Source organism: Galeopterus variegatus, unplaced genomic scaffold (genome assembly GCF_000696425.1).
Source record: "Galeopterus variegatus unplaced genomic scaffold, G_variegatus-3.0.2 Scaffold4685, whole genome shotgun sequence".
NCBI classification, from domain to species: Eukaryota; Metazoa; Chordata; class Mammalia; order Dermoptera; family Cynocephalidae; genus Galeopterus; species Galeopterus variegatus.
Genome location: NW_007730796.1, coordinates 94,308 through 118,784, shown reverse-complemented (window position 1 = coordinate 118,784; position 24,477 = coordinate 94,308). Strand labels below are relative to the sequence as shown.

Here is a 24,477-nt window from a genome sequence, read left to right as displayed (position 1 = left end):
CAACCCTCGGTGTTGCTCCCGCCCCTCGCTCAGCCAGTGAGCGGCCAGTCTGTATGTGGGATCCGAACCCTCGGTGGGAGCGCCACCGCGCTTCCCAAGCGGCGCACTATAGCAGTGCGCCACTGGGCCGGCCCATATGTCCATCTACTTTTAACCCTTCTCTGCCCTTAAGTTTTAGGTAATTAAATATTTTGTACAAATTAACTCATAGATAATTAATAAACATTTTGTGTTGAGCTACTCTCAGAGTATATAAAAATCTTATCAGACTTTGACTTACTAGTTTTAACCTCCTTTTAAGATTCTTTTTAACATTAATTATTACTATATTGGTTATCATGGGGACTTTCTAATTCCATCATTCCTTCTATATTTATCCCTTTTACATTTTTTTTATTGCGGTAAAATATCCTTAAGACTTTCCATTTTAACTATTTTTTAAGTGTATAATCCAGTGGTATTAAGTACATTCACACTGTTGTGCAATGACATTTTACATTCATTTGTCAGCATTCTACTCTAAAATAAAGCTTTTTCATCTTCCTAGTTATGTCATATTTTGATGGTTAGATTGTCCCAGACTTGGCTAGTGGGACAGTCTTTAAACTGGCTTCTGTGTTCTTTTGACGTGACACGATCATGCCTTGAGTACTTTTTTCCCCCCACTCTCTAGCACCACAAAATATTCAGTCTCATCTTGGACTTTCCCTGGCTAACTCTGGAGTCAGTCTATTTCTCCAAGGAGCGCTGATTGCTGTTAGAGGAGAGTGATATTTAGAAATCAGTATCTGAGCATTGGGGATGCCACTGTTACTGAGATATCTTTACTATAGGTTCTCTCAGCGTACCGCTAGGAAGTGGTGTGTGTGTGTGTATATGCCCGCACAGAGATATATGCACACACACACATCTACATATATTTCTCCATCTATGTATGTTAGAAACCATGAGTTCATATTGATACCTCCAATTCCAGTCCAGCTGTACAGGGTTTATTCTAGCCTCTCCTCTTTCCATATTTGTAACTCCTTTCTCCAATAGTGAGAAACCAGGCTCTTCTGTCTTTCTGTCTCTCTCTCTCTCTCTCTGTGTCTCTGTCACACACACACACACACACACACATTTGAAAGTAAGTTGCAGGCATCATGCCACTTCATCCCTAAATATTTCACATGCATATACTAGGAACAAGGACCAAGCATAAATACATATAAATTTAAATATATAAATACATATAAATTTATGTAGTTATAAATTTTCCTTTATAACTACAATATAATTTTCATACTTAAGACACTACTGTTGTGCATATTCACATTTCCCCAGTTGACCCAGTAATGACATTAGTAGCTCTTATTTTTCTTTTACTGATGTAGATTCCTGTCAGAGATCACATACTGCATTTAATTGTCATGCTTTTGCCTTCTCTAATCTAGCATATTTGTGCATTTTTGCTTTGGGGGTTTTTTGTTTGTTTGTTTTGTCTTTTATGACATTTACATTTTGAATAGGTCAGGCTATTGTTTTACAAATTCGGATTGGTCTGATCATTTTCTCATTATTAGATTCAGGTTAAATATTATTTTCTGTCAAGAATACAGTTCAGGTGGTAGTGAGTCCCTTTCATTGTATCTCATCAAGAGGTACATGATACTGTTTTGTCTGTTGGTAATGTAAAATTGAATCGCTTAACCAGATTTCTTCATAGTAGCTTTTCCCTTTATATCCTGTTCTCCCAACAGCCTTTCACCCTGTGATTTTAGCATCCATTGATGATCCTCGCCTAAATGACTCGTTACAATAGTGATTGCAACAAAATGGAGGCTTTCTGGTACTTTCATTTCTTCTACATTTAATAGTCTGACATTCTTCTCTAAAGAAGAGCATTCTGTTTTACCCTTACCCCAGTTCGTTTTAGTCACTTTGGACTCCTGGTCAGCTTTCTTTAGCAGTGTTTAAACTGTTGTTTTACTAATTTGTTGAGTTTTTGTTTTTTGCTTTTTGTTTTCTCTTTTATAAAGATGACCGGTAAGGGGATCTTAACCCTTGATTTGGTGTTGTCAGCACCACGCTTTCCCAAGTGAACTAACCGGCCATCCCTATATGGGATCCAAACCCATGGCCTTGCTGTTATCAGCACCACACTCTCCCGAGTGAGCCACGGGGCTGGCCCCTCATTGAGTTTTTAAATTTCAGTCACTTTTTTTCATTTTTCAATTTTATTTGGTTCTTTCCAGATATACCTGATTTTTACAGAGTATCTTGTTTTATTCTTTCGTTTTCAATTCCTTTTTCTATCTCAGTCACTTTAAACACACTGTAAAAGTCTTTGTCCATTCAATTATCTAAAGTTCTTGGAGGTTAAATACTGACATTTTTGTCTTATCAACTGTTATGTTTGGAGGCTTATTTCTCTGTGGTTTATGTTATTTTTGTTTGTTTGGGGTAAGCTTCAGTAGAATTTTATCAGTGCTTTGTCTATCCAGGGCAGGCTGGATGGAAGCCTTGTCTCTTCCAGTTTGTATTTGCCTCTATCAGGTGCTTAAGGACTATTATTGACCTTGAGCTAACTTAAGTAATTTCTAGTCTTGAAGATTTCTGGACCTCATCTAAACCCATGTGAAAATGAATCTATAATTTTTAAATCTCAGGGAATTTTTTTTTTTAAATCTCCCAAAACCTAAGACAGACAACTTTCTTTTGTCTCCTGGTATCATTGGGCAGATTTTGTTCTTACCTGCTGAGAATGTAGCCCTTTGAGGTTCTTGGCCCTATTCTGGGGACGGGGAATGGTGGTAGGAGAAAGGTCTCAATCCAGCTCTCTACCTCCTGGGCTTAAATCCTTATCTGCACTTTCCACTTGGGCACTGAAATTCAAACAGATTTCTCAGGGCCTGCAGAATTCTGTAGAGCAGTCACAGCATCAGCTCTGGGCCACTCGGATGTGGCTATTCACACCTTTACTTTTTTGCAAGCTCCATTATTTATTTAAATATGTTTTATTTAATGAACATTTTCAATATTTATCATGAGAGATATTTTAGGTTATCTGGTTTGCTGTATTGTCAGATTTCCAAATCTCTTTGTGCTTTGATTCTTAGGTCTTGGAGGTTCTCCAGCTGTAGATTTTGTGCTATTTTGTTGTTGTCGTTGGCGGCAGTGGCAGCGGCGGTGGTGGTGGTGGTGATGGTGATTACAGAAATGCCCTATTTTGTCACTGCTTGCTATATATATACTTAATTTAGCTTAACTAATGCACAACAGGTATGAAAACTTCCTGTTTCTATTCTTTACCTAAGGTCAGTCTTCATTGAAATTTTTCTCAGGTATTTTCACAGAAAGCTTGATTATCATTCTTAAAGTTAGTAGCTAAAATGATTAATCAAAATAGGATAACTTTACTCTTTCATGACCATATTTCTTACCTTTCTTTTCTGTTCCATGTTTATTAAATCAATTGTGTTAGTTTACAATTTATTTTCTTGACATCAGTTCATTTCTATACATCAATTTTGTCAGAAGTCCTACTTAGAAATTTGTCTTCACACAAAGTGTAACATTTCTTTATTATACATAACTATTTTTATGCCAACATGAAAAACTACATTTACCAAAGCTACTAGCACAAGACTGGCTAACCTTCAAAGTTTTGGTGAATTGAAATGTTGCCACATATCCCTTTCATGATATCTCATCCTTTATGCCTATAAAAATCACAAGAAGAACAGTTTTATTATTTTATAGTTACTACTTTTAGAAATTCTGCTAGGACAAAAAGGGAACTAGTTTCTATTTGTGATTTTTGTGTGAGAGTATGAAGTATCAATTGATATTTTTGATGTCAGTTAAACTCCGAAAAAGTAAGTCCTTCGTAAGTATCATATAATTGTCATCGAAAACTTACTTATCCAGGTAGTGTGCTAGATGCTAGAGAAAAAAATACTCCTGCCCTCATGAGCTCAAATTCTATTTGGGAAAACAGACAAACTGCATTTCCTAAAAGTAAATTTATAAATTGAGAAATATAATCAGCAGATAATCTTTTAACACAATACAGGAATTACTACAGGCTATTAAATAAAACACAGTATAGTGTAGGGACAAGTAAGATTAGCTTGTAGCTCAAGACAGTAGTCCGTTAATAGGAGGCTGTAGTTATCCCATTCAGAAGGAGCTTCTAAAAATTCAAGTAGGGGACTTGCTTAGCCTATTTATTTCCTGAAGAAATTTGTTTCTCGCTGAATCATTTAAAAGTCTTAGAGGATGAAACAAGCTTAATTTTCCAACAAAAATAAACAGACACTTTCAACCACTTATAATTCTTATGGTTCTTAAATCAATACTGCTCAGATTTTTTTAAATTTTTAACTCAAGCAGTCAATGTTCTCTAAAGAGAAGATAGTTGGGGAGGAGGGAGGAGAGAAGTTCCTTGATTGTTTTATTTTCTGATTCTTTGATTGCTGTTGCCTACATGCCTAGATGCCCAGTGTTTATGTGTTAACTCTAGATTTAAAAATTACTACAACAGACTGATACTGCTTAAATTAATCATTGTAGGGAGCCCAGATTCGACGTCTCCTTCCACCAGTCCTACTTTCTGGAACTACAGTCGTTCTGTGGGAGATTATGCACAAACTTTAAAGAAATTTCAGTATCAGCTTGCCTGTAGGTCTCAGGCCCCATGTGCTAATAAAGATGAAGCTGATCTCAGTTCTAAACAAGCTGCAGAAGAGGTATGTAGAAAATAAAAGTCACTTAATATTTATGATTTACAGACTGCTAAAATGTCTTCTTTTTTTTTTTCCTTTTTGTCTTTTTTTGGTGACCGGTAACGGGATCGCAACCCTCGGTGTCGCGCCGCCACCACGCTCCCAAGCGCCACACTCTACGGAGTGCGCCACCTGGCCAGCCCAAAATGTCTTCTACCTCTGGGACATTTTTTTTCTGTAATCTCCACTTTTACTGGATAGAAATATAAATCTGGCACACAGTAAACAGTGGAAAAGCTCCTATCTCATGCTTTGTTTACTTAAAGCTAAGTTATATTGTACATTTTACTCTGTGACACATAGTTTACATTAGTGTCCTGCCTAAAACATTTTTCTACATTCATTATAAAAAGACTCGCAAATATCTAATTGTACTTAACATATACAAGACTCTTGCTTTTAAAATACGTTTGGATTAGAACATTTGGCAGTCTGTAATTTCATCAGTTTCATGCCAAACATGGGATTTTTATTTTGTTCTTAAAAGCAAAAAAATGTTCCATAAACATACCAATATAGGAAACTTTTAAACATATATCTGTGCATGAATAGCAACTGTAAGTGGATAACAAGAAAATTACTGAATGTCAATTAGATGAATATTGATGTTTGTGAAGATTTTTTCAAAGTTTATCAACTGTGTTTGAGGGTGAGGGGAAAATGATTTCTGGCAAGACTTTTCCTTACTGATTATTCATTTTAAACATATATTTTTAATAGGTTTGGGCAAGAGTGACTATGAATAGACAACTTCTTGATCATATGGATTCATGGACAGCTAAGTTTAGAAATGTAAGTTCTGACATTCTTTGGATAATATTAGTGCCTCTTACTATGCAAAGTGTGTCATTAGAATATCAGAGTTGTTAATTATTCATTAGAACAGTAAAATCAATTATTATTAAAAGTACAATATGAATGATATATTTGTAAAGATAAGTGTGACATTTACCTAATGGTGTCCATTTTCATGGAATTTTTTTCCCTACACATTTAATAAATCAATGTATTTTAAGAAGATAAAGAAATTATATTTTTAGTTATTAGGATCTTCTTTCCTTTTCTAACTTTTCAATTTTATTTTCCAAAGAGCTTTTCTGTCAGAACCTATGTCATACCTAGAATTGTGAGCGAAACAAAAATTGGGTCCTTAACTTTAGAAAATGTAAGAGTTAGATAATATGTGCTTGAACCTACTTCAGAATATATATGCTTTCTTCGATTTTTCTAGACAAGAACTCTCTAAACATTGACGTGGAGATCAGCTCATCCATATCCAGAGTTAATTAGTTCCTTTGTTTTCAACCCAGCTTCTTTCTCCCACTCTCTGTAGTACTCACATGTCCCAGGTTCCACTGGGCAAATTGGCTTCCTCCTACACCACGTGTAGTCCCACTTGTGTTCTGTGGGCGCTGCTGCTTCTGCTGTCTCATCCTTCACCACTCATCCCTCTACCATGCATTTGATCTAGGACTATACTGAAATCACTCGTACTTGTTTTTTTATTCTTTTACTATAATTTAAAGAGGGTATCAAGAGGGAAGAGTAGAAAATGATGTCCTATTTTCTTGAACCATAAACCTGGATGGCAATTTTTTTTTTTTTTTTAATTTTTTGGCAGCTGGCCAGAGAAAGGACCTGAACCCTAGACCTTGGTGTTATCAGCACCACATTCCCCAAGTGCTGGACAGCATTTTAAAAATAAAAATTCCTGAGCCCAACCTCAGAACTACTCAGTTAGAACTTCTGGAGGTGAGGCCTAGATCTCTCTCCTGGACACCTTAGAGAATTTTGTTGCACCGAAGAGTATCTGGCAAGTAGGATACATATCATAAATGTTGGAAGAATGAATGAATGAAATGATATCCTGGAACTGTACTGTTGTTCATGTTACAGATTAATCTAAAAAATGCTAATATGTTTCAAATATAAAGTCTTGATCAGGAGTATTACCTACTTAGAAGAAATGCAAACACAGTTCCTCACCTGAATTCTTTAGATTACAATATTCTGAAATTTAGAGTTTTCTGAATTTTTTAAAAAAGCAATATATATATACCATATATTATATACCACCACTAGCAGGGTCTGGTTGGCACTCTGGTAATCAATCATTAATATTTCTGCAGCAAAGCATGCGAATAGTCACACTAAGCAGGATAAAGTGTGTAAATTGCTTGACGTAAATTCAGTTCAAGTCTTGCCAGTATATAAAATTTTTCTTGCTAAATGGATTACAGAAAACTTTGTTTTTAGAAATTGTTTTAATTCAGAATTTTATCTTAAGGAATTGTGGACTTGTATTTTATCTGAAACATTTTTTCATCCTTAACATCTTATGGTTAAACAAAAGTGTAGAAACAGAAGTGGTGGTCAAAGTTGCTGCAAACTCACACATAAAACTATAACACAAAAACAAACCAGATGGGGAGTTTCCTTGGACAGTCTTTTCAAACCCCAAAATAGTTGATATTAGCCATGGAAAATAGCATTTGAAATTCCCAATCCCAAAGTAATATTGTAATATTCAGAAACTAGTTGCAAATATAATAAATCTCTCTTTTTTCGCATGGTTAGGGAATTAGGTGAGCCTGCTGAGAGTTAATCAACTATATTAGTTTGAAAAACTATCTTACTGATCACAAACCAATATAAACACTACATTAATAAATGTGTGAATAATTACCCTAGAAATGTAGACTAAAGATTATATCCTTTTAGCTAAGTATAATAATCATAGGAAAAAGTTTTAAGAAAAATTTAACGTATAGCTGGAAGTTTTAAATTTTATTCAGAAAAAAAACAGACATGTGATTTAAGAATGTAATTTAGTTCCCTTATACTCCAATAGCATATTTATTTAACTCTATCTAGACTTCATGTAGTTAGTGCTTCCATTCTTTTTCGCTGTACTTTATGACTTTGTTAATATTCAAATACAGAACAATGAAACAATTCTTAGAGGGACTTCTAAAAATGAAAATAATTATTTGGGAAATACTTTGGAATTATGTATGCAAAATCTGTACCTCATTTCTTCCTAGTGGATCAGTGAGACAATATTAGTGCCACTTGTACAAGAGAGTGAGTCTGTCAGCACACAGATGAGACGAATGGGTTGTCCGGAACTACAAATAGGAGGTATGTGAAAAATAGAGCCCAGCATTTGGTTTACTGTCAATAAATCTGCCAAGTGGAAAATTGCCTTTTGTATTGGGCTATTCAGCAAATTCCTTTGTTATCTTGAGGTAAAGAAAAAAACTAAATGTCTGTAATATAGTTTTTAAAAATATAACAGCTTTATTGAGATATAATTTACCTACCATACAATTCACTCATTTAAAGTGTACAGTCCAAAAATTTGGGTTGTGCAACCTTCACCACAATCAATTTTAGAGCATTTCATCACCTTAAAAAGAAACCCCATACCCCTTAGTAGTCACCTGCATTTTATACATTTCCCTCAGCCCTCTGCAAATACCAGTCTTATTTTCTGTCTCTATAGGTAGACCTGTACTGGATATTTCGTGTAAATGTAGTAATACAGTATGTGGTCCTTTGTGGTTGGCTTCTTTCACTGAACGTAGTGTTTTCAAGTTTTATCCATGTTGTATCATGCATCAGTACTTTATTTCTTTTTATTGGCAAGTAATGTCCAAAATGGATCCACCACATTTTGTTTATCCATTCATCTTTTGATTGGCATTTGGGTTGTTTTCACTTTTTGCCTACTGTGATGGGTTGTTTTCAGTGTTTGCCTTCTATGAGTAATGCTGCTATTAACAGTCATGTACAAGTGTTTATGTGGACATATGTTTTAATTTCTATTGGTTTTATACTTAGGAGTGGAATTGCTGAGCCATAAGGTAAATCTGCATTTAACTTTTTAAGGAATTCCCAGACTCTTTTCTAGAGCTGCAGTACCATTTTATATTCCCACCAATGATGTATGAGGATTTCAGTTTTACTCACTAACACTTGCTATCATATATCTGACAGTCATCTTAGTGGTTATGAAATGGTATCTCATTGTGGTTTTGATTCGCATTTCCTTGATGGCTAGGGATGTTGAACATTTTTTCATATGTGCATTGGCCATTTGTATATCTTCATAGAAGAAATGTTTTTTCAGATCCTTTACCCATTTTTAAATTGGACTGTTTGTCTTTTTGTTTTTGAGTTATAAGGATTCTTTATATATTCCAGTTAAAAAGTTGTATAAAGCATAAACAGTGTGAAACAGTAATTTTAAATCACCTATTTTCAACTCTTAGCTGCTAAAAATAAAACTGTTAAGATACTGTATAATATAATTTGCCTGAAATATATATACCATAACTTATTTAGTATTGAGGGGATTTCAAAATAAATAAGGAATATTTTTGTCAACCATCTCCTTCTAGATAATGAATTTCTCCTTGAAATATGTTGTGCTTTGGATTTCACATTAGCACTTTTCATTTGCTTTGGATATCTTTTAATCAGTCTTTATTCATTGGACAAAAAATGAAATATGCATCCCTAAAGTGTCTAATCCAAATGTTTCATATGTATTTAACACAACACTCACATTAACCTTGAAAGCTGGCTATTGTTACCCCCATTTTATGGATGTGGCTACTGAGACTCAGACAGGTTAAGTAACTTGTTCAGTGCACGAAGCAGTGATTTGAGGACAGAATTCTCTGGCTCCAAAGCCAGAATGAGTACTTTCTTATAGTTGGTAATGTTATTTGAACCTGTGCTTATCTTTTTTGAGCTGCAAAAGTATATTATCTTTTACAACAAAACGCACATTGTGATGTGCTTTTTAAAAAATAACATTGCTTTATTTTATGACTACAAAAGCAGTTTACGTTCATTGTAGAAAATTTGTAAAGTACAGAAATACACAAAGAATAATATCACCTGTAATTCTGCTTTCAGAGATAACTACTTCAATTTTAAGTCACAACCAGTTGTTATTTTGGGGGAAAATACCATGACATTAACTATATATGTGTGTGTGTATGTATGTATATACATATATATATATATATATATATATATATATATATATATATATATATATATATACACATATATATATATATATATATATATCAATTGTAAGTTATATACCATAATTTAAGAAATGTGAAAAATGTGTATTTAGGAATTGAACAAATATGGACATATGTATTATATATTTTTAATTAAATTGAATCTTATTGTTACCTTTCTCCCCTCTTCCACTTTTTCCATTTTGTTAAATATTCTCCAGCACTATTTTTATGGCTAAATTGTATTTCTTTCTTATATATATAATATATTGTATTTAACCAATCTCTGTTATGTAAAATGTAGGAGCTTTTTACTGTTACTAATAATGCTGCAGTAAATATCCTTTTACCTAAATCTTTGCATATATTTATAATTATTTCTTTAGGATAATTTCTTAGAAATAGAGTTGTTAGTTCAGTAGGTATGAATATTTTAAGGTTTTCAATCACATTCTCTTCAAAAAGCTTATACCAGCTTATACTCTAGCAACCATGTTACATATAAGAATGCCTTTTCCCAACATCAGGTATTACTAGTAAGGTTGGACATTTGAAATTTTTTATTATTTTTTTAATTTCTTTGAATGGTTATCTTTCATGATATAAGAGAAACCACTATCATAAAAAGTTTCCACTTGTCCTGGCATAACAGGCAACTTCTAGTTAAACCTATTTTGAAAGCTATCTGCTAACTTTTTATACATATATCATAAAATTTTTCTGTATATTAGTTGTATATAGATTTGCCAAAATGGATTTGACTGCTTTTTTTGGGTGTGTGTGTTTAAATCTGATCACCTTACGGGTGTGTGTGTGTGTGTTTAAATCTGATCACCTTACCTGACTAATAAATTGCAAGTAAAGTACGTAATGCAAATTAAGATAAAGTATTGTTGTTTTCATTTATTTCTTCAGCATCTCTTGAGTGCCTACTCTGTGCTAGGTACTATTCTAGGCACTGGGGATACAACAGTGAGCAAAACGACCAAAATCCCTGCTCTCACTAAGCTTTCATTCTAACAGATGAGACAGATATCTATTAGAAATAGATATAGAAAGTACATTAGATAACACAGGTAGTTACAAAAATGTTATGCTCTGTAAAGATGCATAGTCATCTTATTTGGCTGGCTTTGTACCTTTAGTCTTGGCTTTTGTTGTACTAGGAACCTTCAGCACATATTATGCTGTACTCCCCCTTGTAAATGATTTTTTAGGTGAAATTTTGCACATAATATATTGTACTGTACAATGATCATGCGTGAAAATAATTTTTGAAAAAATTTTTAAGTACATTAGATAAGTGGTTAGTGCTAAGGAAGGGGAATAAAGCACAGAAGGGTTTTTTATTACTGTTTAGGGAGGAGGGTAGAAATTTGAGATAAGGTGGTCAGGGAAGACATCACTGACTTGTGTAAAGATCTGATGGTAGTGAGGAGCCAGCTATCTGAACATGTGAGGAAGAGCATTTTAAGTTCTTTCAGAGACCCACGTGAAGAATAATCTGTGTTCTCTGTGTTTTGTTTTTAACAGAGGCGAGTATTACTAGCTTGAAACAAGCTGCTCTGGTCAAAGCCCCTCTCATTCCGACTCTGAATACAATCGTGCAGTATCTAGACCTTACACCAAATCAGGAGTACTTGTTTGAAAGGATAAAAGGTAACTTATTAATTTGAACAGGAAAAAACAAGAGCTTTTTCAGTATATTGGGGTTTTATAAAAAAAGAGCGACAAGGAAGAAAATTATTTTAATTAAAAGTATAGTTATAATCATAGTTTATAAGTATATATTTGATTATGGCTTAATTAAGTCTTATACTTGAACAGCGTTTGAGTTTTATATTTTATATGCTAAGAATTGTTAGAATAACATAGTTAGCCTTGAGTTTGTTAATTGATAATTTTATTTTGTAAAGGAAACTTAAATATGAGCTAAATGATCTCAAGTGAATATTTCACTCATTTTCTACTCTTAGGCTACCAAGAATGGGTGTCATTATGACATTCTTTATAATTTCAGTTTGCTGATCCTTATTTCTTTTAATTTTTATAATTCCTATTTAATATGTTTCTTCCTTATATTTCTATTATATTCTTATTATTTGGGGGGAGATCTGATCTAAGGAGATTGACTTCAGAATCAGGAAATTTAGCCTCCCTGATATTCCCACAATATTCTCTTTATGCCTCTCTACTTAGGGAGAAATTCATAAAGTTAGAATTTTTTTTAATTTGGGTAAACTTTGTAAAATGTTCTCATCACTAAATATTAGAAATAATATTTCAGTATTCATATTTATCATAAATCTTAGTTTGAATGTGTTATGATGCTCCCCTTTTCTCCTAGGTTTGGATTAGGGTTTAGGAATAAGCATTTTTCATGACTTCCTAAAACTTTTTGTATGAGAATTTCAAACATACACAAAATAGTATACACAACCCTCTTGTACACGTCACCCAGCCCCCACAACCATCCATCCCTAATCCCTGCTCTTATCCATATCCCATCTACTTCCTCCCTTCTGTGTTACTCGAAGCAAATCCTGTGTATCATTATCTGTTCATCTGTCAATGTTTCCACATGTATCTCTGAAAGATAAGGCCTTTAAAACTACAGTATAACCACACCTAACCATAATACAGTTATTACTCCTAACTGTATGGTGTGTATATATTTTTAACATTTTCTTTATATCATGAAATATCTGGTCTATGCTTAAATATCCAACTATATCTTAAAATATATAATTACTTTTTTGGTATTGTTAGTTTGAAATCAGAATTCAAATGTTATCACACACTGTGATTGGTTATTTAAGTTTCTTTTAAGCTATAGGTTTCCCATTCATCTTTTTTTTTCATTGCAATTTATTTGTTGAAAGAACTGGATTGTTTGTCCTGTAGAATTTCCCATGGTATACTGAATGCATCCCCATGGTGTAGTTTTATGTGACCCTCTGTCCTTCCTCTCTATTTCCTATAAGTTCAGGTTTGAATTTTTTGACAAGATTGCCTCCTAAATAACAGGGTATTTGTACTCCAAAAAAAGTGTGTGTGCCCATACATATAAAGTAGTATATCAAGTATACAAAAAAATTTAAAGAATACAGTGAACACTGTACTGTGTTCTAGATTGAATAGTTAGCATCATTTTGCCATATTTGACTCTCTCTCTTTCTCTCTACATATACTCACACAGACGTATTTTTGCGTACCATTTGAAAGTACATTGCAGACATCATTATATTTCAGCATGCATTTTCCTAAAAATAAGAACATTCTTCACATAACCACAATACAGTTATCACACCTTAACAATTAGTAATAATTCTGTAGTACCATTGAACTGTCCAAATTCAAATTTCCCAATTGTCCAGTGACTTTTTTTTTTTTTTTTTGTCTTTTTCGTGACCAGTAAGAGGATTGCAACCCTTGGTGTGATGTCACCCGCACCGCGCTCAGCCAGTGAGCGCACCGGCCATTCCTATATAGGATCCGAACCCGTGATGGGAGCGTCGCTGCGCTCCCAGCACCGCACTCTCCCAAGTGCGCCACGGGGCCAGCCCTGTCCAGTGACTTTTTTAAGAACCCAGAATAGTAGTCTTGTCTCACATTTTGGATTTATCCAATTCTTTCTTGTGGTGATGTTTAACTTGATCTTCCGTATTTTGTATTTCTTTATGTTTAGGTGTTTTGATAAGTTTTGTTTGTTTTTTTAAGGCTGTGCTCTAACCAGCCAGCCTTTATCAGGTTTTTAAGATAATGTGCATCCCTTATTATAGTCCCTTAGCCTTTTGTTTGTTTCTTTTTTGCATATTCTTAGCATTTTTTTTTTTCACCTTTGTTGCCACAGAACTTTCTCAGGGAGGTTGTATGAGCTCATTTCGATGGAACAGAGGTGGAGACTTCAAAGGACGAAAGTGGGATACAGACCTGCCCACTGATTCTGCTGTAAGTCCCTAGATTTTTTTTGTTTTTTTCAGTTTAATGTTTTTATTATTGGATTTATGTGTTTTTATTTTTCCATTATAAAAATGAATATTAAAAAGAATTTAGAAACTAAGGTAGAAATACTAAATTACAATAGTACCAGCATCTTATCCCAACCACTGTTAATATTTTTATTATAGTTGTAATCATCCTGTATGTAATATTTTACATCCTGCTTTTTCTGCTTTTGCAGTGATTAAAGTATTTTTTTCATTATTACATTTAACTGTTCTCCTATATTGAAACTAAAAGTTTGAGGAACTTGTGATGGGTAAGGGATTTTTATTTGTTTTTCTCTCTTAAATAATGTGGTGAGTAGTATCGTGATGCATGTTTCTTTCTCATTTGGGATTATCATTTTAAGAAAGATTCCTAGAATTAGATTCTCAAGATCAAAGAGCATAAAAAGTTTTTGTGCACTTAAGAGTTTTTCAAAATCATGTTCTTTGTTTTTTTTTACAATGACTGTTATGCGTGAAAATTAAGTCTTAAATGTTCATATTCAAATTGAGAATTGAATGTATGTGTATTTTATCTTGGTTTTGCTGTTAATTAACTATATGGTGTGAATGATCCACATAACAAAAAACTAGGAATGTCTTGCTTTTCCATGAAAAGGGTTGCTATGAAAAATCAAAAATAAAGATAAAATTTAGGCAATACAAGTGTACTTCAAAATGTTCATGGAAAAAGGGAAATAAAGTAATATGAATCTTGCCATGAACTTTTTTTTTTAATTGTTCAAGTCATGTTTATTGAAGTATGAATTTACATTCAGTAAAAGTCACCATCAAGTTTGAGATTTGACAAACGCATAGTCATGCCATAATCAAGATGTAGAAGTTGTAGAACAAGATGCCCTTGTGCCCCTTTGCAATCAACCCCTCCCTGATCCATTGATCTGTTTGTTGGAATTCATTGATCTGTTTTCTGTTAAAAGGGTCAAATTTAATCACTAAAATAATCTACTATGAAAAAATTTATAATCATACAAAACAACACAAAACCAAGTTTTTAAAAACTGAGCTACTTTTAAAGTTTTCTCTAGCATACCAACAAAATGAAAGTAGCTTCACATTTTGCTACAGATGTGAGGATATTAATCTCACGCAGATTTAACTCCATCATCATATATGGGGGTACTTCAGAAAGTTCGTGGAAAAACGGGAATCTTTTCATGACCTTTTTGAAGTACCTTTATAAATGCCTCACCAGTAATATTTAAGAGTATACTATAAAAGAAAATAGAATCTTTAGCCAAAAGAATGGGATTTTAAAATTACTTTTGTAAATTAAAGTAGTTTACAAAGTTGTCTTAAGATAGTTGTAAAATAGTTAAGTCTAGATAGAATTAATGTGCTCTAAAACTGACTGCCCTAAAGAACTGGTCTCATTCATATCCTTGTAGAGTTTGTGAACCAAGATTAAGGACTTGCTCTTTGCGTGTTAACACTGTCAAGTTTCAGACTAGGGCTGACTGGTAGAAAAACTACTTTAAACATAAATGTAATTGAATTCTATAGAAATTCTGTATGGGGCCAACTCAGGTACAGAGCAGAGGGACAAAATTCTCAGATATATGTTCCTATAGATTATTGGGACCATCTCAAAATTCACCTCTGTTACCACCGTGAAAGGGACAAAGAAAGCAAAAACTTTTATTCTGTATATATCAATTCTCACATATTCAAATACACCTTATCTACTTGAAAGGCTTCATCGATTCTTTTGAACACCAGACCTTAAGTTCATCAGCATCTTGAACTTCTCTGAGCCGAGTATAGTGCCATGGCCAAAAGGGCTCCATGAAATTTTTAAAGACCTTTCATAGAAGTCTGGCATTTAAGTCCTATACTGCCACACACACACACACAGTGGTAACTTTATGGACTGGAATATTTAAACTTTTTCTTTATCAATTTGAAATGGAAACCTTTCCTTCGAAATTTGAACTGATTTGATGGCAAATACATTTTTCTATTTTAAATTTTGAGTGGATTATTTGAATTAAGCGTAGACTCACCTCTTAAACACACTGAATTCCTTTATCACTTAAGAGGAAAGATTCTATTAGTGAATTCCTTATCTTCATAGAAAATAATGCTTTTGATTAGAAGAATAGGTATATTACCTGAATTATATCTTTTTATCTTTTCATTCTATAGATTTCATCTTATAACTATAACCACTTGAAAACGTTTTTGCTAATTATTTCTTTAGGGAAAAATTTAAAAATTGGAGTTATTACAAATGCACATGTTTTTAAAAGGCTACATCCATGCTAGATTTTCATGCTGACTTTGAAAAATTGTCTTCTCATCTTCAGATCATCATGCATGTATTTTGCACCTACCTTGATTCTAGATTACCTCCACATCCTAAGTACCCCAACGGAAAAACGTTTACTTCTCAGCACTTTGTTCAGACACCAAATAAACCAGGTATAAACCTCTCCTAAAAGAATGTGTTGAAACTTTCACATGAAATATTTCTAATGGTTCGGTTTTTTAATATAATATATTTACTTTACAGATATTACAAATGAAAATGTATTTTGCATTTATCAGAGTGCTATCAACCCTCCCCATTATGAGCTGATCTACCAGCGTCATGTGTACAGTCTTCCAAAGGTATTCCTGTGTATAGAAGTTGCTATTAGAGAATGTCATGGATGACTTGCCTTTCATGTTTTAAAATCAGAATCTCCTGTTTATAGAATAGGTAGTAAACTTTTTAAATTAGGGGATTCATGACAACAGGAATAGGAAAAATAAAAAAATAAAATTAGGGGAAATGTGTTTATTGTATATATATATATATTTTTTTAACTATAAAAGTAATATGTACTTAATTTTGGAAAGTATAAAGAAAAGAAAAAAATCGTTAATTATTCTATTACTCAGAGGCAGCCATTGTTAACATTTTGATGTATTGCCTTTTGGTAAATTTCATTTTAGTCTCTCAGTATTTTTTATTGGTTGAAATCATATTATTTATGTCATTTTATTTCTTGCTTTAAAAATTTAACTTTTTAACATAATTTTCCATGCCATTAAAAACCTTCATTAAAAATACTTCTTAATGGTTATTAAAAAACTTCATTATAAGATTATAACATAATTTATTCCACCATTCCCCTACTATTGGATGTTTTGAATATTTCTAATTCTTCATTATTATAAGTACTGCTTTGTATAAATTCATCTTCATGTATATCGCTATCTGTGTTTTGAATCATTTCTTTAGCCCAAATATCCAAAAGTGGAATTCTAGGTTACAGAGTATTTTCAAGAGTTTTTAAAAATATATATTACCAAATTACTTTATAAAAAAGTTTATTGTAGGGCCTGCCCGTGGCTCACTCGGTAGAGTGCGGTGCTGATAACACCAAGGCCGCGGGTTCGGATCCTATATAGGGATGGCCGGTTTGCTCAATGGCTGAGTGTGGTTCTGACAACACCAAGCCAAGGGTTGAGATCCCCTTACCGGTCATCTTAAAAAAAAAAAAAAAAAAAGTTTATTGTACCAGTTTATGCTTCCATCCAGGTATTTTACTCTTGATTGCAAACATTAGTTCTGTTGATGACCTTTGCAGTTATTTTTGTTACCAGCATCTTTACTGAGAAATTTTACATTGGCTATAACTATAAATTGTATTCTCCATCACATTTTCAGGAGATATTAATTTCATTTCTTTTCAAGTTTGATATTTTAACTTTGTAACTGTGTAAATATTTTGGGCCATTGAAGTTCCAGTCAGTACCCATGCCAGTCCCTTTTTTTCCCAAAGAAACATTAAAAATTATACAGGTTTCAATTTAAAAATCCTTCCCTCAGGGAGGCATTATTTGCCTCACCAGTTTAGATTCATGAGTAAAACATACAAATCAGAGTAAGCAGGTAAAAGTTAATCAGTAAGTTGAAAATCTAAATTTAGAAGCTATTTTTACTGACCACAATTACATGTAACAGTTTGATTTTAGAGCTAGCAAAAGGCTGCCTTGGGCCGGCCCGTGGCTCACTCGGGTGAGTGTGGTTCTGATAATGCCAAGGCCATGGGTTCGGATCCCATATAGGGATGGCCGGTTGGCTCACTGGGTGAGCATGGTGCTGACAACACCAAGTCAAGGGTTAAGATCCCCTTACCGGTCATCTTTAAAAAAAAAAAAAAAAGGCTGCCTAGTAGTCCCTCATAGGTAAAATGAATTCATATTTAATATGTTACTTATATACTAAGTTGTACTGTGATGTATTTTGAAGTATGACTAAGAGCTTTTCTAATTTCAACTCTTTTTTTTGCTGTTAGTTTTTGGTATAGAACATTTTTTGTCTATAGTATATGGGGGCACCAATCTCAGAATAGCTCTTTCAGGTCTTAGTGAATACCGCTCTTCATTGGTGGGGACCCCCCAAAATATGTTAACTTTCCGCTCATTTTTCAGGTCTCAATTTAAAACTCCTTCCCTCAGGGAGGCATTCTCTGCCTCACCAGTTTAGATTAGATACTTTCACGTGCTCCTGTGGCATCCTCTCATAACATTCAGCACACTTTATTGTAATTCCTAGTTTACCAGCTGCCTTTTTCCTACTATGCGTTAAGTTTCTTGTTTTGCATGGGTCCTTTCTGTCTTATTCACCACAGTATTCTCACTTCCTAGCACAAAGTGTAGGCACTTTGTTTAATTAATGAACAAAAGTCTGAATTATATGGAATTCTGAGTTAGCAGGATGTGAATAAATGAGCACTGCATTTACCTACTAGATCGAATCTTTTTGGTATGGTTTAAATCTTGGTTTTTTCTCTCATCTTTGTTCCAGGGCAGAAATAATATGTTTCATACATTGTTAATGTTCCTTTACATCATAAAGACCAAAGAGTCAGGAATGCTTGGGTAGGTATTTATGCTTTAAAAATAAAAAAAGGTACTTAAGTTATTTACTGTTTTTCTTCCTTGTTAAGATTCTGCAGAAGGCAGCATCATGTAACTGAAAAGATTTGTGGACTGAACAACAATAGATACAGCCTCTAGAACTAGCTCAGCCCTATCACTGACTAACTTTGCTGTCTTGAGCAAGTTCATTAACTCCTCAAAACGTCCATTTCCCTATCGGTAAAAGGCAGTTGCACCACATCATTGGCTTTTCAGTGGTGTCCCCTGGAGGGACAACTCTGAGATAGATAAAAATCAGGCTCTTGCTACTTTAAAATTTTTTTAAAAAAAACAAAACTCGGGGTTTATTTTTTTTTGGGGGGGGGGGCATTTTATTTCATACACAAAGCATTCTACAAAATGTTTACACTTCCAGAGAGACTGAGTCAGTACCTATTCCATAATGTTGTTAATTGGGATGGAAAAATAATCAGGTAAAGTTATTTACTACTTAGTAATTGCAACTCATGTATTGTTACAACATTCAAAATTGCTGTATTATCATTATGATGATTTCAGAATTTTAGTATATAAAATAATATTTGAACTAGCTGGACCCCAGCTAAAGTTAGGGAAATTTATGCATAGTCTGGGAATCTGAAGACCCATGGTGCTGGGTCCAGCCGTGACATACTAAGTAACCTAAAGCTAATGAAATGTAAAGGGAAGTGCTTGGAGCAGAAGATATCTGTGGTCAGTTCCACTTCTGATGTGCATGCCTCTTCTAAGTTTTGTTTAGACATCTTGTTTGTAATTTAGAAGTTATACATGTTCTAGATATGCACTGTCCAGTATCGTAGCCACTAGACATATATGGCATTGAGCACTTGAAACGTGACTAGTCCACATTGAGATGCACTAATATGTAAAATATGTACTGAATTTCAGAAACATAATACCAAAAAAAAAAAAAAAGGTAAAACATCTCCTTAATAATTTTGTATATTGGTTACATACTGAAGTACAATTTTGGATATATTGGGTTAAATGAAATATATTCTTAAAATTAATTTCACCTGTTTCTTTTTACTTTTTTTAGATAACTACTACAAAATTTTAAATTACGTATGTGGCTTGCGTTTGTGGCTCACATTGTATTGTATTTCTATTAGGATGCACTGCTCTTGAGAAAGCAAAGTTCCTGTCCTTAAATATATTAGATGCAAAAATTAAAACAGACATGAACAGAAATTTATAAACAAATACAAACTTTTATCAGTTTCTTTTGTCATATATTTTTTAATATAAGAAAGATTAAATAGGAAATTCACTTTCGTGAGGCATCTAAACTAACATGGTTATTTTTTCTTTATTTTTTAATTACAAAAATAATGCATGCTCAGAAAATACAGCAGCTTATAAACTAACAACTGAAAATTCCCCTCTGATCAGCCTCTCAATCCCAACTCCATCAAGATACCCAGTGTTAACGATTTCACATTTATGTCTCCACACTGCTCTCCGGGAATAAGTTGATGTTGGTTTTGTTTTTCACTTCACTTAAAAATGTATTGTACCTGAACACATTATTCTGTGACCCAATTTTTAATCTTATGGTATATCTGGGACCATATGTTTTTCATCTCAGTAAATACAGATTTTTTTCTAAAACTTCTAGAAATATTTAGTTATAAATATGTGTATACATATATATTAGATGGAATATGGAATTTGCTATATTGCTAATATAATATAAATGTATAAATCTGTTGTTTTTGTAATTCTTCACTTAACAGTGTTCCTGAAAGGCTATTTTGAAGTGAAGAATTAATTTAGGAACATTTTAAATAATGAAGTTTGGGTTTAATTGGGAAATTGTCTTTGCTCTATAGGTCCAAATTGATATTTTAATGCATAAATAGTTTTTCATAATAGCATGAAGTTTGTGTTGAGTGCTATATGCAATTTGTCATATGCATAAAAATGAAAAAACTTTAAAAGTGCTTAGTGGGGCAGTAATTTACTCAGAGGCCAAAAAGAATTAATGTAATTTTTAGAGTATTTATCTGCTCTTTATGGGCAACTTATATATATGAAAAATGAAACACTTTAGACTAAAACTAATATGTGTTTTATTTACTTGGGTATTTTTTTAAACCAAGGGGAAAAGCTTTGAAATTATTAGCCTTTTTTGTATGACTTACTAATCTTTTTAATATATTCTAAAACAACCAAATAGTTAAAAATTACTGTCTGTAATTTAAAGGAGATAAGTGAGTAGCTCAAATGTAGTTAGTTCATTTGGAATCATGACCATAAAGATGGATCCAAATTCAGATTGATCCAAATACATTATCAATTCAATGCCAGATATATGTGCAGTTATTAGAATTGGATGAATATTTTACTTCCAAAAGGAAAAATAAATCTAGACAGAATTGACCACACAGTAATTTAAATGTTCTGGTCAGCAAAAGGCACCATAAACTATAAAACTAAATGACAAACTGAGACAAAGCATTATATTGCAACACATACAGCAAACCTAAGTTAATATTCATCATATATAAAGATCACATGTAGATTAATTAGAAAAGAAAAATATAGAAAAATGGGCAAAGATATGAGAGACTTTTACACAGAAAAGTGTTGTGCAGATGGCTTATAAACGTGAAAAGATGCTTAGCCACATACAAACAAGCCAAAATTAAAATATTTTTCCCCTATTAAATTGAGATTTATCATTTGTAATATTGGTGAGGGTATGAAGAAATGGAAAACACAGTTAATAGAAATTGCCTGTTTTGAAGAGCATTTTTGGTAATATATAGCTGTTTTTCATTTTTTATCAGAGTTAATACTGTACATTCTCATAATTTTGAAAGTCATGTAGGACTAAAAGTTCATGACAGAAATGAGCAGTTCCATATATTCCCAAGCCCACTTCTCAAAGGCACCCACCTGAAACTTTTTCTGGGCTATTTCTTCTGATATTACTGTCATGGTCCCACATAATAGGTTCTTCAATTTTGGACACAGTTTTTATTTTGTTAGATGAGTGATTTCTCTGTCTTGTATGAGAGTATTTCAGAAAGCTCATAGAAAGATCCATATTATCTTTCAGTTTTATTTTTCCATGAACTTTTTTTTTTTTTTTTTTTTTTTTTTTTTTTTTTTTTTTTTTTTTTTTTTTTTTTTTTTTTTTTTTTTTTTTTTGTCTTTTTTTTGTGACCAGCAGCACCGCGCTCAGCCAGTGAGCGCACGGGCCATTCCTATATAGGATCCGAACCCGCGGCGGGAGTGATGCTGCACTCCCAGCGCCGCACTCTCCCGAGTGCACCACGGGGTCGGCCCTCCATGAACTTTTTGAAGTACCCTTGTAGCCCTCTTCTCTTCCTCTTATACTTTGAATACAGTTATACTACTCTCTGGAGTAGAAGTAGAATTTTCTTTTCTGTACAATATGGTTCAGTTTAAGATGTATTAATAATACACATACGCAAACTCACTAAAGCATCCCTCATAATTAATAAATTACTAATTCAAGTCAAGTAGGTAAAATTCTCTAAGAGGCCTAACATCTCTATGTCCTCCAGTTTTAAAATTTGATACTTTTACTTTAATCTTACTTGCTAAAATCATTGTTAGCTCTCCGTTATCTGGTATAATAGTTATTGAAGTCACTGAAAAATTAATTTTCAACACTCCATAAATCTATTTATTCTAAATTTGGATTTTAAGTGCAGTTAGGAACGTTATTACTGTTGCTAGAATTCACCTGATAAATCTTTTGTGACATAATTCATTGCAGAATAACATTAAATGTTATCAATTAAACATGTATTCCTCACAAAGATTCTTGTTTTCATTGTTAGAAAAAGACCTTAAATGCTTGGTAAGCAATTTCACTAAAACGTTTTTTAAAATTCTCTTTATAGGAGAGTTAATCTTGGTCTATCCGGTGTGAATATTTTGTGGATTTTTGGTGAATAGTAGGTCATCAAATTTTAAACATTTGGACTTCCGTTTCACTGAACAAGAAGCTGAACCTAAGTATCTCCAAGTACTGCCTCTTATGACATAAGATACATATGTGTATGTTATAGACTCTTTAGATTTGATGAAAAAATAGCTGTTATGAAACTTCTTTGTGAAAATATGTCCTGTATCTTCTACAAGAGACATTACCTTTGATTTTTATATCACATTTCAGAAATTTCAGTCTACTATAAAACTGCAACCCTTCAGGTTTCTGTTGACCCAAAACAGTGCAATTCCACCTTAACTGAATAAATTTGGGACCTTTTTTATTGAAATCCCAGATGAGAACCATGCACCTGATTGTTCCACCACGAGAAGTTTTTTCAGTTATTTAGTAGTATAAGTACCTAAAAAGGAAGAAAATTGCTAATTTGTTTTTTTCTCTATATTTCTCCAGTGTTCTGCAAATCAGCCCAAAGCCCATATTCAAAGAAATGAGAATAACTTTAGTGATGTATTAGTCCATATGTATTTTTAAATATTATTAGAGGTTTGTCAGTATTGGCGTTTAAAAAGTCTACTGTTAGATTAAATTTAGCTGGTAGAATTAAACTTTTTGGGTTTTAGTTAAGAGTCTGAGGACATCAAGAAAACCATTCACTGCTTTGGTTTTACATAGCAACTTGGTTTTACTATTCTATAATATTGTGTTCTTTTAAGAGTTCCTTCTTTAAGATCATAGTGATTGTTAAAATGTTTTAGATATGTTTAAAGTATCTGGAGAGTGAAAAGTTACCAAGTTTCTAAGTTTTACTTAATTCTCCATCTTTATTTTCTACATGTATATGTCGTAGCTAGCAATTGCATATATTTTCTTGATTAACATTATTAGCGACTGTTTCCATTGCCTTATGTAAACCTGGAAACAGCTAAAACCAGTATCTTTTGAATAACTTCATGTCAGTATTATATATGCGTCTCATTTTGTATAATTCATAAGTTGTTTTTAAAAAGTCATTTCTGGTTTTTAAAAGTTGATGTCCAAAGGAAAGGAACTTCTATTTTTTAACTCCTTTTCATGCATGTGAAATGTATTTGCTATGATATTTTAGAAGAAAATATTAAACATGTTAAATATAAGAACATGTTAAAATTTAAATCTATTTCAAAAGTTATTGAAGATGTCATGGAATAACACTTGCTATGCTGTTAAACTGTACAGTTGCATATACTTTATTAAAAGCTCTCCAGAGAAAAATTTTAACAGTACATATGACAGAAGGTCTTTTTTTCTTTATAGGACTTCATGTAGCTTTTAGTCCAAAAATTAGAAGCTGTAATAGTTTATTTTTCAAATGACTGTCAAAAAAATGCAATGTAGAGTAGATGTAAACATAAAAAGACTAGGGATACACACTAAAAGAAAAGATGTTTTGTTGGCATACTAAATCTAGTCTCTGTTATGTATTCTGGGTAGCTTTCCTATATTAACTTTTCTTCACAAAGGTTTCAGCTAGTTTGTACTAAAGTGTAGCTTTTATTTAAAAAAAAAAATTGGTGAATCAGTTTAAATTCACATTCAGGTAAATTATGGCAAATTTTTTGGTCCTTGTGTTAAAATAAGTAAATATCTACTAGTATCTGTAATCAGATGTTACTTTGAAGATATATGTCACAAGTTTTTCTTTTCATTGCTTGACACCTTGTGGGATTAGATCCACTAATCTTTTAGGTTTTGTTCACTTCCTCTATGAATATCAACCTTTATTTAAGCCAAGACAAATTTGTTGTAGGGGCATACTTAGGTGTTTATAACTGAGTTCC

At 32.8% G+C, this 24,477-nt stretch overlaps 1 protein-coding gene across 2 annotated transcripts in view; it reads left to right on the top strand.

Annotated features, from left to right (window-relative positions):
• TMEM209 (transmembrane protein 209) overlaps positions 1-23,922 on the top strand; it is a 39,212-nt gene extending 15,290 nt beyond the window's left edge. For both annotated transcript variants that reach the window (XM_008588146.1, XM_008588145.1), the window contains exons 7-15: positions 4,558-4,733; positions 5,490-5,561; positions 7,814-7,910; positions 11,345-11,470; positions 13,665-13,762; positions 16,128-16,242; positions 16,334-16,431; positions 18,620-18,693; positions 22,611-23,922. In XM_008588146.1, coding sequence (XP_008586368.1) covers positions 4,558-4,733; positions 5,490-5,561; positions 7,814-7,910; positions 11,345-11,470; positions 13,665-13,762; positions 16,128-16,242; positions 16,334-16,431; positions 18,620-18,693; positions 22,611-22,665 — 911 coding nt within the window. In that variant the 3' untranslated portion in view covers positions 22,666-23,922. The remainder of the gene's footprint in view (positions 1-4,557; positions 4,734-5,489; positions 5,562-7,813; positions 7,911-11,344; positions 11,471-13,664; positions 13,763-16,127; positions 16,243-16,333; positions 16,432-18,619; positions 18,694-22,610) is intronic.
• The last annotated feature ends 555 nt before the right edge of the window (positions 23,923-24,477 follow it).